This window comes from Carcharodon carcharias, chromosome 20, assembly GCF_017639515.1.
Source record: "Carcharodon carcharias isolate sCarCar2 chromosome 20, sCarCar2.pri, whole genome shotgun sequence".
Taxonomy (NCBI): Eukaryota; Metazoa; Chordata; class Chondrichthyes; order Lamniformes; family Lamnidae; genus Carcharodon; species Carcharodon carcharias.
In genome coordinates this window covers 15,187,133-15,201,560 of record NC_054486.1, presented here as the reverse complement: position 1 = coordinate 15,201,560, position 14,428 = coordinate 15,187,133, and the positions used below count along the sequence as shown (strand labels likewise).

Genomic DNA, 14,428 nt, shown 5'->3' with positions numbered 1-14,428 from the left:
TGCAGCACCTGTGCCCGTCCAACACAAGGCTCCTCTCACTTTCGGTTTTAGAAGCACAGAACTGGCGAGGTTTGTCTTCGGCTCCCCCATCCTTTCCCCTCCCCCAGTCACCCATGTCCTTTCCCCCATCACTGTTGACCCCCTGGCATCACCTTCCACCTCCCCACCGTCACCTACCAGTCCGAACCCTTTTCTTTCCGGGATGTCCAGGTGAACGTGCATGTTCCCTACTTTCCCGAGAATCCCATCCCATAACCGTAAGAAGTAGGAGCAGAAGTAGGCCGTTCAGCCCATCAAGTCTGCTCTGCCATTCAATGAGATCATGGCTGATCTAATAATCCTCAGCTCCACTTTCCTGCCTTTTCCCCATAACCCTTGATTCCCTTACTGATTAAAAATCTGTCCATCTCAGCCTTGAATATTAAAGTTAAACCACACTAGTTACCATGGTGGGATTTGAACCCATGGCCCCAGAGCATAAGCCTGGGCCTCCAGATTATTGACATTACCACAATGGCACTGTCTCCCCCCACCTCCTCCTTCCCACCCCCAGGGTCCATGTCTGCCCCCAAATCCCCATCAAGCACCCTCGCCGTCCCTTCTACCACTACCATCTTGCCCTCTCCCTTCCACTCTACTGCCTCACTCTGCCCCCTCTCAGTCTCACCATTCCCTCCTACCGCGCCCATCCTCATTTCGCTCCCCAGGAGGCAGTCATCGACTCCACAGACCCTTCCCTAGCAAGTTCACCTGGACATTGCCCCACCTTACTCCATCCTCCTCCCTTACTCCACCTGGACTCCTTCCTCCCCTCACCCCCCACCCCCTTGGCCTGGATTCCATTCTCCACCCCCCCAAGCCTCCTTCCTCCACAACCCCCAACTCCCCAGACACCTTCCACTGCACCACACAAACCCCCCCCCCCCCCACCCACCCCGGACTCCTCCTTCATCACAGATCGCTTCCCCTTCCAAACTCCTTCCTCCACCCCAAAGTCCCATCCCCCTCTGAATTCCTTCCCCCCTCCGAACTCCTTACCTTACACTTGCTCCTTCCTTACACCTTCCTCCCAGTTGCCGCATTCTCCCCATTACACCCACCTCCCCCCATGCTCCCTCTCCCACACCTCCCAACCTCACCCCACCACTAACATCATCATTCATACCCCCCTCCCAACCTCACCCCAACCCCCTTACACCTTCCCCTCCACCCCCCCGAAATCATCCGTAACAGACCATGGCCTGGCCACTTATGTCCCGAAGCAGATCCTCAATGGTGACCTCCCACCTTCTGTGTGCTGCTTCGCGGCAGAGCCAAGTCCATGAAAATCCACCCATGAGAATGGGATTCACATTCCTCCAGGGTCTAGGTGCTGTAGGACTCCAGCATCTTCTGCACCTTGGATGTCCGTGATGTGAGCAGGGCCCTAACGGTAAGTCCCGACTTACATCACACTTGTCAGGACGTGTTCTGCACTGGCGTGTTTTCCTGCCGACGTGAGCAGTAAATTTGACGTGGCGGTGGGGGGGGGGAGAGAGAGATTCCTGCAAGCAGGGCTTATAATGATATGCAGATGTATAAAGATGAAGTCCCCAAGGAGCAGCGGTGGGAAATGCAGCCCGCCATTCACGGGCGGAGCGGACAACTGCAAACTGGATTCACAACGGCAGGAAAACGGCTTTTGGCCTTCTTGCCATATTGTCCGCTCACACCCGCCATGACACCCGGCACCAATGGACACGGAAAATTCCAGCCTATGAGCCCCTGGTTCTAGACTCCCCCTGGCCAGGGGAAACATACTCCCTGAGTCGACCACATCAAGCCCTGTATGAATTTTGTAGGTTTCATTCTTCTAAGCTCTAGGGAATATAGGCCCTGTCTCCTCTATCTGTCAATCCCACCATCCCAATAATCGGCTTGGTGAGCCTTTTTGTTGAACTCCCTTTATGGCAAGTATACCCTTCCCTAGGTAAGACGACCGAATATTTACACAATACTCCAGATGTCGTCTCACCAAGGCTCTATACAACTGCAGCAAGACTTCTTTACTCCAGCACTTAAATCCTCTGGCACTAAAGGCCCTCCCAGCTCCCTTTTAAGTGGTCCCTACTTTACTAGTCACTTGTGACTAAACATTCCATATCCTAATAACCTGTGTTAATTCATTTATTTCCAACTGCCCTCCTGGTTTTTCTGGTGATAATCCACTTTTCATCCTTCATTTCTGTTCCGCCAAACAATTTTCACTATTTACCTCTTCAAAACGTCTCATAATCCCCAAAATCTCTGCCAGCTTCTGCCTTAATTTTCTGTATTCTACTGAATAGCCTTGATGAATGTTAACTGCACGATGACTCAGCATCTGTACTGACAGGACAGCTAGAATACAGCAAGCTAATAAATAGCTCACCATGAATAAAATCACAACAGGAAATATTAGGGCGAATAAGAAATAATAGAGAATTGTTATAAGGCTGTAACCTTCAGATGCATGTTCTAAATTATTCATCGTTGTTTTTTTTCTTTATTCTTTCACGGAATGTGGGCATCGCTGGCAAGGCCAGACTTGTTGCCCATCCCTAATTGCCCTTGAACTGAGTGGCTTGCTTCAGGTGGCAGTTCAGAGTCAACCACATTGCTTGTGGGTCTGGAGTGACAGGCAGGCCTGATCAAGCAAGGATGGTAGATTCCCTTCCCTAAAGGGCATTAGTGAACCAGATGGGTTTTTACAACAATCGATGATAGTTGCCATGGTCACTACCACCGTTACTGACGGTAATTACTGACTAGCTTTACATTCCAGATTTATTAATTGAAATTAAATTCCACCAGTTGCCATGGTGGGATTTGAACCTCCTTACTCCACCTGGATTACTAGTCCAACCACATTACCACTACGCCACCACCTCCCCTCAAACCATGGCTTGTTATGCCATTTGCCCCTCTCAACCTGTGATAATTAGATTATGGTTTTGTAATCGCTCTCAGGTACATTAAATTAGAAAATGGTACAAGCTTAAAAAATGTTTGAAAAGGAAGATATAAGATATATATTATACATATATATATATATATATATATATATATATATATACACAAAATAGGGGTCAGTTGCGTCATTTTAATAAGGGGAGGGTGGGAGGAATGAAGTGGTTCAAGGACAGTATAGTTCAAAAGTGATTTTTGTTCCCTATCAATTAATTTGCACATCACCAGTAACCTTGAGTCATGAATTCAATAAGGTTCATTCTTAACGAAGCATTCCATGGGTTGGATAACGTGCAGTTTTCAAATACTCAGGGTTTTAACTCTGTCACTCAGGGTGATCGCAATGATGAGTGCGAAAGCAAAATACCGCGGATGCTGCAAATCTGAAATTAAAAACACAGCCCGCTGAAAACATTCACCGGGGGTCGGGCAGCAACTGTGGAGATCGGCTGAGGGGTCACAGACCCGAGAGGTTGGCCGGGATTTTGTGGCCCCCCCACCACCACAGCGGGATCCCCCCCTCCCCACCGTGGCGGATGCGGCGAGCCATTCAAATGTCCGTTCATTTCAGCGGGACAGGAAGATCCCACCGGTGAGGGGGGTGCGGAAAATCCCGCCCATTAACGCTGTTTATTTTTCCTCTTCACAATTGCTGCCTGACCTGCTGATTACAATCGCCAGGGGCCGGCATGGCCCTCCCAACAGTCCACTAAAACTTGGAAGATCTGTGAGAATATTAAGCTTTGACTTGAACACTACGAATGAACATGCACGAGACAGATAAATAAATCTAGAAAAACTCAGCAGGTCTGGCAGCATTAGCGGAGAAGAAAAGAGTTGACATTTCGAGTGCTCATGACCCTTCGACAGAACTTGAGTGAATCCAAGAAAGGGGTGAAATATAAGCTGGTTTAAGGTGGCGGGGAGGTTGGGGGGGGTGGGGAGAGAAGTGGAGGCTGGTGGTGTGGTTGTAGTGATAGAAGCAGATCATCAAAAGATGTCACAGACAACAGAACAAAAGAACACATAGGTGTTGAAGGTGGTGATATTATCTAAACGAATGTGCTAATTAAGAATGGATGGTAGGGCACTCAAGGTATAGCTCTAGTGGGGGTGGGGGGAGCATAAAAGATTTAAAAATATTTAAAAATAATGGAAATAGGTGGGAAAAGAAAAATCTATATAATTTATTGGAAAAAACAAAAGGAAGGGGGAAGAAACAGAAAGGGGGTGGGGATGGAGGAGGGAGCTCGAGACCTAAAGTTGTTGAATTCAATATTCAGTCCAGAAGGCTGTAAAGTGCCTAGTCGGAAGATGAGGTGCTGTTCCTCCAGTTTGCATTGGGCTTCACTGGAACAATGCAGCAAGCCAAGGACAGACATGTGGGCAAGAGAGCAGGGTGGAGTGTTAAAATGGCAAGCGACAGGGAGGTTTGGGTCATTCTTGCGGACAGACCGCAGGTGTTCTGCAAAGCGGTCGCCCAGTTTACGTTTGGTCTCTCCAATGTAGAGGAGACCACATTGGGAGCAACGAATGCAGTAGAATAAGTTGGGGAAAATGCAAGTGAAATGCTGCTTCTTCCCCATTCCTTTTGTTTTTTCCAATAAATTATATAGATTTTTCTTTTCCCACCTATTTCCATTATTTTTAAAAATTTTTAAATCTTTTATGCTCCCCCCACCCCGACTAGAGCTATACCTTGAGTGCCCTACCATCCATTCTTAATTAGCCCATCCGTTTAGATAATATCACCAACTTTAACACCTATGTGTTCTTTTGTTCTGTTGTCTGTGACATCTTTTGATGATCTGCTTCTATCACTGCTTGCTTGTCCCTACAACCACACCAACCCCCTCCACTTCTCTCCCCCCACCCAAACCTCGCACACCCCCCCTCACCTTAAACCAGCTTATATTTCACCCCTTTCTTGGATTCACTCAAGTTCTGTTGAAGGGTCATGAGGACTCGAAACGTCAACTCTTTCTTCTCTGCCGATGCTGCCAGACCTGCTGAGCTTTTCCAGGTAATTCTGTTTTTGTTTTGGATTTCCAGCATCCGCAATTTTTTTGTTTTTATCTATAGATAAATAAATCTGTTGTATTTGTACCTGTGTTCCACTACTTCCAGATCCTCGAGTTTCTTTGGAATCTCTATTCCCTCCAGCCACTTCTCTTTCCCGTTCATCCATAACTCACACGCGTCGGCCTCACTGAACATTATGTGAAGGGCAAGGGCATCCTGCAAACGCTGCCTCCGCAGGTCCGATAGAGCTACGAGGTCGGCATATAGCTCCGCAATCTCCTGCTGCCGGTCCCTTATTTCTGGCAGCTTCCTGAACTCCTCTGGGAGGCTCTGCAGTTGTTTATTCAGCAGGTCAATGGCTGTCCCGGACTTCATGATTTCATCCGTCAGGTCCCTGTGCTTCTTCGCCAGCGTCTGCGTTGAAAATTCGTCATGACCCACGTTGTCCGAAGACACGATGCGATAAGTGTCCTGCAGCCAGGTTTTGACGTCGTCGGCATCCACTTGGAACTGGAAGAAGTTTTGTGCGTCCAGGAGATTTTGCTTGCGGAAAGCGGCCAGCTCCTCCAAATCCTTCCACATCGCAAGGACCTCGTCTATTCGCTTCTGGATCTCGGGCGAAGCGAAGTGCTTCTCTGCAATCATGCCCCTGCCTTCCTTCACTGTCTGCTGCAGGTGCGTGCTGAGGCCACCCAGCTCATCCTCGAGTGCCTTGTGCTTGCTCTGCAGGATCACAATGCTGGTGATATCTTTCCCATAATCTTGCGACGAGAAGATCTGCTCTCTTTCTCGGATCCAGCCCTCGGTCTCGGCCATCTCCCAGAAGAACCTCCAGAGGCGACAGGACTGCTCCAGGCGAGCTTTCCGCTCAGCCGCCAGGACACACAGCTCCTCATAACACAGTTCCAGGTGGTTGACACGATCCTTGATCACATTGGGATCACAAGGGGTATAACCTGGAAAAGAGATTCACAGGTAATGTCAGTGATCCCTCTGCTGAGAATGTTGTGGCGGTCAAACTACATTTGGTAACCATTTCTCGTGGGCACAAAAAAAATCATTTCTTTGGTAGCACAGATCTTGAGAATAAATTGACTTTGCCTCCTTTCAATCATAATCATAGGACAACAAAATGCCTGGAGTATAATGTAATAGCACAAGGTGTATTTACATATGGAGTAATACAAAGCTCTGGAGGTTATATATAGGATAACACACAGGGCAACCAAGTCACAAACGTATTGAGAAATTTAGAAAATACCCCCAAACTAAACAAGTGAGCTCCATGCAACTTATCAGTATCACCTGACCCTGACCCCCATCCCCACCAGACTATATGAGGTCTTAAATCTAAACTACTTATCACATGACCAGATTGAGCTCTTAAAGTAATCTTGTTCTGTCCAGCAGATTATGGGGCGATTCATCCTGGCAGCCAATGTTATGGGAAAGCAAGTTCCTCAAGCTAAAATTGCATATTGCAAACTGATGTGATGTTGGGTTTTGTTTCATAGAATGATAGAATGGTTACAGCACAGAAGGAGGCCATTTGGCCCATCGTGTTTGCGCCAGCTCTCTGCAAGAGCAATTCACCTAGTGCCACTTCTCTTGCCTTTTCCCCACAGTCCTGCAAATGGGCCCTCTTCAGATAACGAAGCAATTCCCTTTTGAAAGCCATGGCTGTACCTGTCTCTCCCACACTTTCAGCCAGTGCATTCCAAATCCTAATCACTCGCTGCATGAAAAAGTTTTTCCTCATGTCATCACTGGTTTTTTTGCCCTAAATTAGTGTTCGCTGGTTCTCAATCCTTCCACCAATGGGAACAGTTTCTCCCTATCTATTCTGTCCGGACCCCTCATGATTTTGAATGTCTCTATCAAATGTCCTCTCAACCTTCCCTTCTTCAAGGAGAACAGTCCCAGCTTCTCCAATCTATCAAAATAACTGAGGTTTCTCACCCCTGAAACCATTCTTGAACCATCTCATGAATCTTTTCTGCACCCTCTCTAATGCATTCATACCCTTCTTAACATGCGGTGCCCAGAATAGGATGCAATGCTCCAGTTGAGGCCGAGCCATGTTTTATACAGGTTTATTATAACTTCCTTGATTTTGTACTCTATGCCCCTATTTATAAAACACAGGATCCCATCTGTTTTTTTTAACCATTTTCTCAACTTGTCCTACCTTCAACAACTTGTGCACATATACCCCCAGGTTTCTCTGCTCCAGCACCCACTTTACAACTGTGCCCTTTATTTTATATTACCTCCCTGCATTCTTCCTACCAAAATGAATCACTTCATAATTACTTGCAATAAGTTTCATCTTCAACTTGTCTACCCATTCCACTAACCTCTCTATGTCATTTTGAAGTTTAACACAATCCTCCTCACAGTTCATAATATTTCCAAGTTTTGTACCAAGCTCAAATTCTGAAATTTTGCCCTGCACATCCAAGTCTAGGTCATTAACATAAATAAAGAACAACAGAGCTCCTAACACAGAGCCCTGGGGAACTCTATTATACACCTTCCTCCAGTCCAGAAAACAACCATTCACCACTACTCTCTGGGTGGAATTCAATGCCCTCCCCTGTAGTGGGTTTGTTGGCAGGTGGGCATTTAATTGGGCAGGAGGGGTCTCTGCCATCTTCACACTCTAGCCTGATTAAGTCCATGGTGGGAAGGCTCATGGACAACCTTCCCAACACACCTCAGCCCCGCCAAACACCAATTAATGTCCATTTAAGGGCCTCATTCTGCCATCGCTGGAATTCACCTAGCAACAGGCAAGAGATTTGCCGTGCAGGGAGCCCAAAAAGCAAACCTTGTTGCAGGTGCTTGCAGGTTTCCAGTGGCGAAGGAGGGAGTCTATGTTCAATGGCACAGTGCTTGATTGAGGGACCAGCATCAGGAAGGTGGGTGGTGGTGGTGGGGGGGGGTGGGGGGGGTGATGGAAGTGCTGAGAGCCAGCCCCCTGCCCTTGCTGCTAACCCCCCCCACCACCAATCAACCTCCCGCGCAACCTCCCTCCCACAATCCTCTCCTGCTATCACTCACCTATCGCCTGGATTCTTGGGAGAACCTGGGCCTTGGTTGGGTGCAATACTGGCAGCAACCACCGCATCCCCAGTGGCGCAACCGAGCAATGATGAGCTGCTGGCCCCTGTTTAGCCAGCAACTCTTGGTGGGTTGGACCTCTGCACCCAGGGTCCTTGATCCTGGGGAAGGCTGCCACAGCCTAGTTAAGAGTGGGATTGGCACTTCCAGTGGGCCTTCCCAGAAAGAGATAACGCAGGGCTCCCATTGGCTCTCCAGCTGGCAGGCAAGTCCCGCAAAGCCTACATTAAATTTTATCCTGTGTTTCTTTTCACTCAGCCAATTTCGGATCCATGCTGGTACTGTCCCTTCTTTTCCATAAGCTTTAACTTTGTTCAAAAATCTCTTGTGCGGCATTTCATCAGATGTCTTTTGGATGTCCAAGACGACCACATGAATAGCATTACCCTCATCTACCCTCTGGTACCTCATCAAAAAGCTCAAGCAAGTTACCCTTAAAAATCTGTGCTAGCTTTGCTTAATTCACCCAGGTGCATTTGCCCAGGTGATTGTTTATTTTAGACGGAGTTATCCTTGCTAAAGCTTTCCCACCACCGAGGTTAAACTGCCTGGTCTGTGGTTGCTGCTCTTCTCTTTACACCCTTTTTTGAACATGAGTATAACGTTTGCAATTCTCCAGTCCTCTGGCGCCACCATCCTCAAACACACCCACCACACCACGTCTAAGGAAATTTGGAAGATCACAGTTGTTGCCTCCTTACTTTTCTCAGTATCCTTGGATGTATCCCATCTGGTTCTGGTGACTTATCAGCTTTAAGTCCAGCCAGTCTATCTAATTCCTCCTCCTTATCAATCGTAAACCCATGAAGTGTCTGAAATACCTCCTCTTTCACCATTTCTTGGGCAGCATCTTCTTTGGCAAAGTACTCACGTAGTACCTCAGCCATTCCTCCTGCCTTCAAACATAAATCCCCTTTCAGATCCATAATCGGCCCCCCCGCCTCACACACCACTCTGTATTTTAGAAATTGTATATTAAGGTAACTGAAAAATTAGACAAACCATATGATGAACAACTCTGGCCAACAAAACAAATTACTGCAGACCTCATTAATCCTTTCCCATCAATGTTTGTCCGGTATGACATTGCTAGTTACTCAGAATATATTCTACATGCCCTGCAGCTCCAGTCACTGCCAACGTCAGACAAGATAAAGGATCCTAGACTTTTCAGTTTTAATTACAAGTAACAAAACTGTAGTTTTACCACCAGGAATCCAAATTCTCAGTCCAGACTGATTCCAAATCCTTTTCTTTGCTGAATGTAAGGATCCGGCAATCATAATCTAATGGGCTTAAGTCTCCAGCCTTCAAATCCTCTTAATTATGGCAACCAATTAGCACCAAAACAGCAATCCTGCTCAAAGTCTACAAAGGTGTGATAAATTGGAAGTTAACTTGGGGGAGAATTTTCTCCCCGTCGGAGGGGGGCTGAGCGAGGGTGGTAGTGCGCAGCCAATCGCCACCCGTGATCAGCTGCATGCCGCCATTTTGCATGGACGGGTCAATTAAGGCTGAGCGCTTCCTTTGCGGGCGGGCGGGCGGGGGGGGGCAGTAGGCGGAGTTGGGGCCCGCGCTCTCCTGTACATACAAGCGAAAGAGTGCAGAAATTTCCCTGAGGCACAGAGCTGGCTCAGGAAGATTAAAACTAAAGAGAAAAAAAAAAATTTAAGACATGTCCCCTCATGCGACGGTATCACGTGAGCTGGGACATGCCAATGAACTTTAATTAAAAAAATGTACTTAACTTATAAACCCTTCATGAAACCTCATCCGCCCGTGGATGAGGCTTTATGATATATGCGAAAGCCGCCTGGGCTCTTCGCCTGCCCAGCCAACCTTAAGGTTGGACGGGCAGCTCAGTTAATAACTTTAACTAGTTTTTAAATGGCCTTAATAGGCCTTTGACAGTTCAGCGGGCACACAGCCGACTCCGTCGCGCGCCCGCCAAGCTGAAGACCTGAATGATGCGCGGTGATGTCAGAACGCAAGCCCGATGTCACCGCGCATCATTTTATGCATCAGCGAGTGGGGCCCACCCCCACACGCCAACCTGCAGATTCTGGCCTTGGTGAAGTAAGAAATATATTCTTGGCATAACATCAAATGCAAACTATACCTGACCTGGAAGGGCGTGGAAGAAACTAAAAATTGTCTAAGTTAGCTGAATCGATGAGTATTACGTAATATGGGGGCCATCTTTTGGATGAGACATTAAACCCTGAGAGAGCTATCAGCTCTCTCAGGTCAACAAAGATCCCTATGGCATTATTCTAAGGGTAGGGTAGTTCTCCTCAGTCTTGGGGTCAATGCTTATTTCTCAAGTCATAAAATAAAGACAGATTATCTGAATATTATCACACTGCTGCTGTGGGGACTTCCGCTGTGAAAACTAGTTACTGAATATTTCCCAACAATACAACAGCATCTTCAAAAAGTACTTCATTTTCCATTAAGTGCGCTGGGACATGCTGAGGCCGAAAGGCACTCTACACACAGGGGTTGCTTATCTCAGCTGGCTAGATGGTTAGAATGTGGTTCAGAATAATACCAACAGCGTGGGTTTGAATCCTGTTCTGGCTGAGGTAGACATGGGACCTGCCTCCTTGCCCTGCCCCTGACCGTGAAAGGCAATGGCAAACCACCCGTGATTAAAAACTACCAAGAAAACAGCTCAGGCTGAATACAGTAAACTTTGTGTTATCCGGCATTCCATCAACCGGAATGCTCCACTAAGCAGAATTTCTGATGTTCCCCTAACACAAAATCATCACTTTACCAACCGGGAAGAATTACTAAGTTATCCAGAACCCGTACCTGTATTCTGTATTATTTTGTACTTTAATTTATGTTTTAATGTACTGCTGAAGATTAGAAGTAAAAAGAATACTGTTCTTTACTTCCCGGGTACTTGCATATGAGTCCATGCTACAAGTATTGCGCTGCATTCGATTGGTAAATGGAACTTTCAGTTAACTGGCATTTTTGGTTAACTGGCACCACCCATTTCCCGCTCATGCTGGATAATAAAGATCTTACTGTGTATCGATATTCAAATGAACACACAGTATTCAAAGTGTTCCATGAATAGACACAGCAACAAAAATTGAAAATCAAAGCCTTGCAGTTGCTTTTGCCAATTATGTGATTGTCCTTGGCATCCAGTTTGATGACAAAAGGGTTAAGCAGCATGTGAAGCGGAGGACTTTTCAGAAACATCAATATGTACCTTCTCCTTCAGCAAACTTGAGTGCCCCTGCGTTGACCAACTTCAGTCTATCTGCCTGAATCGCGATGTCAGCTTCCACCAGTGTATGTTTCTGAAGCAGGTCCTCTACACCCATTAGATGTTTACCAAAATCCTGTGATAGCAGTTGTACCTGAAAGGAAAATTAAACAATTAGCTTTCTAAAATAACTGAATGTGAGTAAAAAGACACACATGCACACACGTAAACACACATAAATAAAAATGCCATTGATTGTTTCTAAAGCTTAAGTTAAAACGCTGATGCATAAAGAGACCTTTAGGACTTCCAAACAGCTCAATTTTCACCACTTGCTTTTTACATTGTTACCTACATTGTAGTTGGTTCATTTTGTGAACCTCAGTGACAGATTTGCCAGCATAAAAATGGGTTCTTTTTATCCATGTTTATTGTTTAATCAGGACAGGGTATAATTTATTTCTTTTCCGCATCCCCTATTTTTCTTTCCTGCCCCAGCTTCTTCTAAAAGTAAACTTTGTAAGCGAAATATTGCTTTTTAAATTAACCAAATGCCAGTCCATTTCTCAAAATATTGCTGTGCCTTATGAATCAGGGAAATTTGTGTTTTTAAAGATCAAATAGACACCTTGAACACTTTAATTGGACTATATATTATGAATATATAACATCTAATTAAGACACGTATCAAAGTTCAGATATCATATATCCAAATTTCTGTCACATTCACTAAATTGTGCTTTACGTGGTATAATTTCATGTCCTTACAAAACAGCATATTGTTTGACTTATTACAAGAGATTGACAAGCTTTTTTTTATAATTATATGGATTTAATTTATCCGATAAGAAACGAGAAGGAACAATTAAGTCACATTTCAAAAGAGCAGGGGATACAACTGGAACTTGTTTGCTGCAAATAAATCAGTACAAATAATCATTAATGATAATTGTACATTGCTCATTACTCCCTTGTACTAAGCTGGAGAGCATTTGCTGAGGAAGGTGGATTAACATACACAATTAAAATGGAAGACAATGACAAACCACCAATGACAAAAAACTGCCAAGAAATCAGATCAGACTGAATACAGTAAACTTTGTGTTATCCGGCACTCTACCAACCTAAATTCTCTACTGACCAGGATTCCTGATGTCCCCCTAATACGAATCATCATTTTACCAACCTGGAGCAATTACAAAGTTATCCGGAACTCGTACTTGTGTCCTTTATTGATTCTAGTTTCTAAAAACTGTCCAAACTAGAAAGAAATCTGAACACAAGCAATAAAAAGGATCTAACAGTTATGTTGTGATTTTATTTTTCAAAAGTAGCGTTGACCATCTTAAGTACTGAAAAATCCAATCAATCAGCCATTGCCTTTGTCCCATTAGTAAAAGAGCACCAACATGTGCGTACACTATAGATAAACAAACATTCTTAACACATACTTTCATTTCGTCCATCCAATCAATGATGTGAAGCATCTCCTGGAAAATCTTCTGAAGAGCCAAGTTCATTTCCAGCCTTGCTCGGCGAGCATTAAGCAGCTCCAACAGATACTCCCACAGTCGCATGATGTTGTCCCTTCTGGCATTAATACGTTTAACATCATGGTAATTTTCAGCCTCTAGCTCCTTTGACACATCCACAAGGGCCTGCACACGTTCCTCATAAGCAGCGATGTCTGCCTCAATTGCCTCATGCTTCTTCATGGCCGCTTCCACAGCAGGCAGGTCATAGCCAAAGTTATCCTGTGGTCAAATTGGATAAATGGAACTATAAATACATAAGAGACTGGAACTGTTCCGTGACAAGTCACATTCCTATGACTGAATCCTACAGGAAACAGCAAACTTGCACATTAACCTTGCCAATTTTCAGGCCAAATCAATATCAATGTGACATGCTTGGCACTATTGTAGAACAACACGACTCAGGAGCATCCATACATCACGTTTTGTTTTCATGTTACAGTAACATGCAAGAGCACTGCACCAGAAGACAGAAACACCAGCACATTGAGACAGCCACTGGAAGGAGTAAACGGATCAGAAGCTAATTCAAAAAGTAAAGTAAACACCATGTAGGCCACAACACAACATTACCCTATAAAGTTACACTGCTTCTTGAATGCGCACAATGTTTCTAGGCCTGAATTACCAACTAAATGCACTGAGCAGCTCACCTAATGCAATGCAACATAAATAAACACCAAAGCACCTTTATCCTGGCTATACGGTCTGAATGAACAGATTCTGTGGTGGGAAGGTGAACTGATTAATGCATGATTTAGCTCCAAAATGTCATCATCAGCTTCAAATCCCAAGGTCCAGAATAGAAGCCGTGTATCCAGACAGTATAACCACCAGTAGATAGTTGCATTAGAATGTGCGCGGAGGAGTTTGGATTTTCAAATAGCTCCTGCGCTTCAATAATTTTTTGGTTTGTTTTAAAAGCACAATGGCCTGGACCTTGCTGGAAAAATAACTGTGGTTTAACAATGCATAGAGTTATTAATGTTAAAATTGACCAACAAGATCAGGAGATTAAGAGATAAGGCAAATCTCCAGAGTTTGCCATTTGATTTACATTGCTCTACTGTTTTCATTGCACAAATGGCATCTCAGCCTCATCATTAGTTTTAAAACTTGCTGAATTTGCTTGCTCACTAAATTCACCACTGAAAGTTAAGCCTGGATCTTAACAGAGTAAGTACCTCATCGCCAACACGATAGCCGTTAATGCAATGTAAATCAACTGTTCTTGCTCAGAAAGGGGACAATTTAAACTGTTCAATTTCATTCCTGCATGTGGTCAATTGTTGTTAGAGGTTTTAAAAGTACCAAATTTTAAGTTTAAAAATGGGTTTCTTAGTTGTTCTTCATCTCTTTTTCCTCTCTCTTAATCCAATCTCTTTTCCTTCTCTTTATTTCTCATTCTGTAGTTGATTTTACTCTAATTCGTCTTCCTTCTCAGTCATTCCTCCATTGCTGTCTGAATCCTTAAATCTCATTGGTTAAACACATACACTGTGGTCCCAATGTTCACTAAGATCCCAGATGCTCT

The 14,428-nt window shown here is 44.9% G+C and overlaps 1 protein-coding gene across 3 annotated transcripts in view; it reads right to left on the bottom strand.

The window, feature by feature from the left end:
• LOC121292247 (spectrin beta chain, non-erythrocytic 1-like) overlaps positions 1-14,428 on the bottom strand; it is a 265,589-nt gene that overhangs the window by 121,617 nt on the left and 129,544 nt on the right. For all 3 annotated transcript variants that reach the window (XM_041214009.1, XM_041214008.1, XM_041214010.1), the window contains 3 exons: positions 12,811-13,113; positions 11,363-11,513; positions 5,096-5,966 (listed from right to left, as the gene is read on the bottom strand). In XM_041214009.1, coding sequence (XP_041069943.1) covers positions 5,096-5,966; positions 11,363-11,513; positions 12,811-13,113 — 1,325 coding nt within the window. The remainder of the gene's footprint in view (positions 1-5,095; positions 5,967-11,362; positions 11,514-12,810; positions 13,114-14,428) is intronic.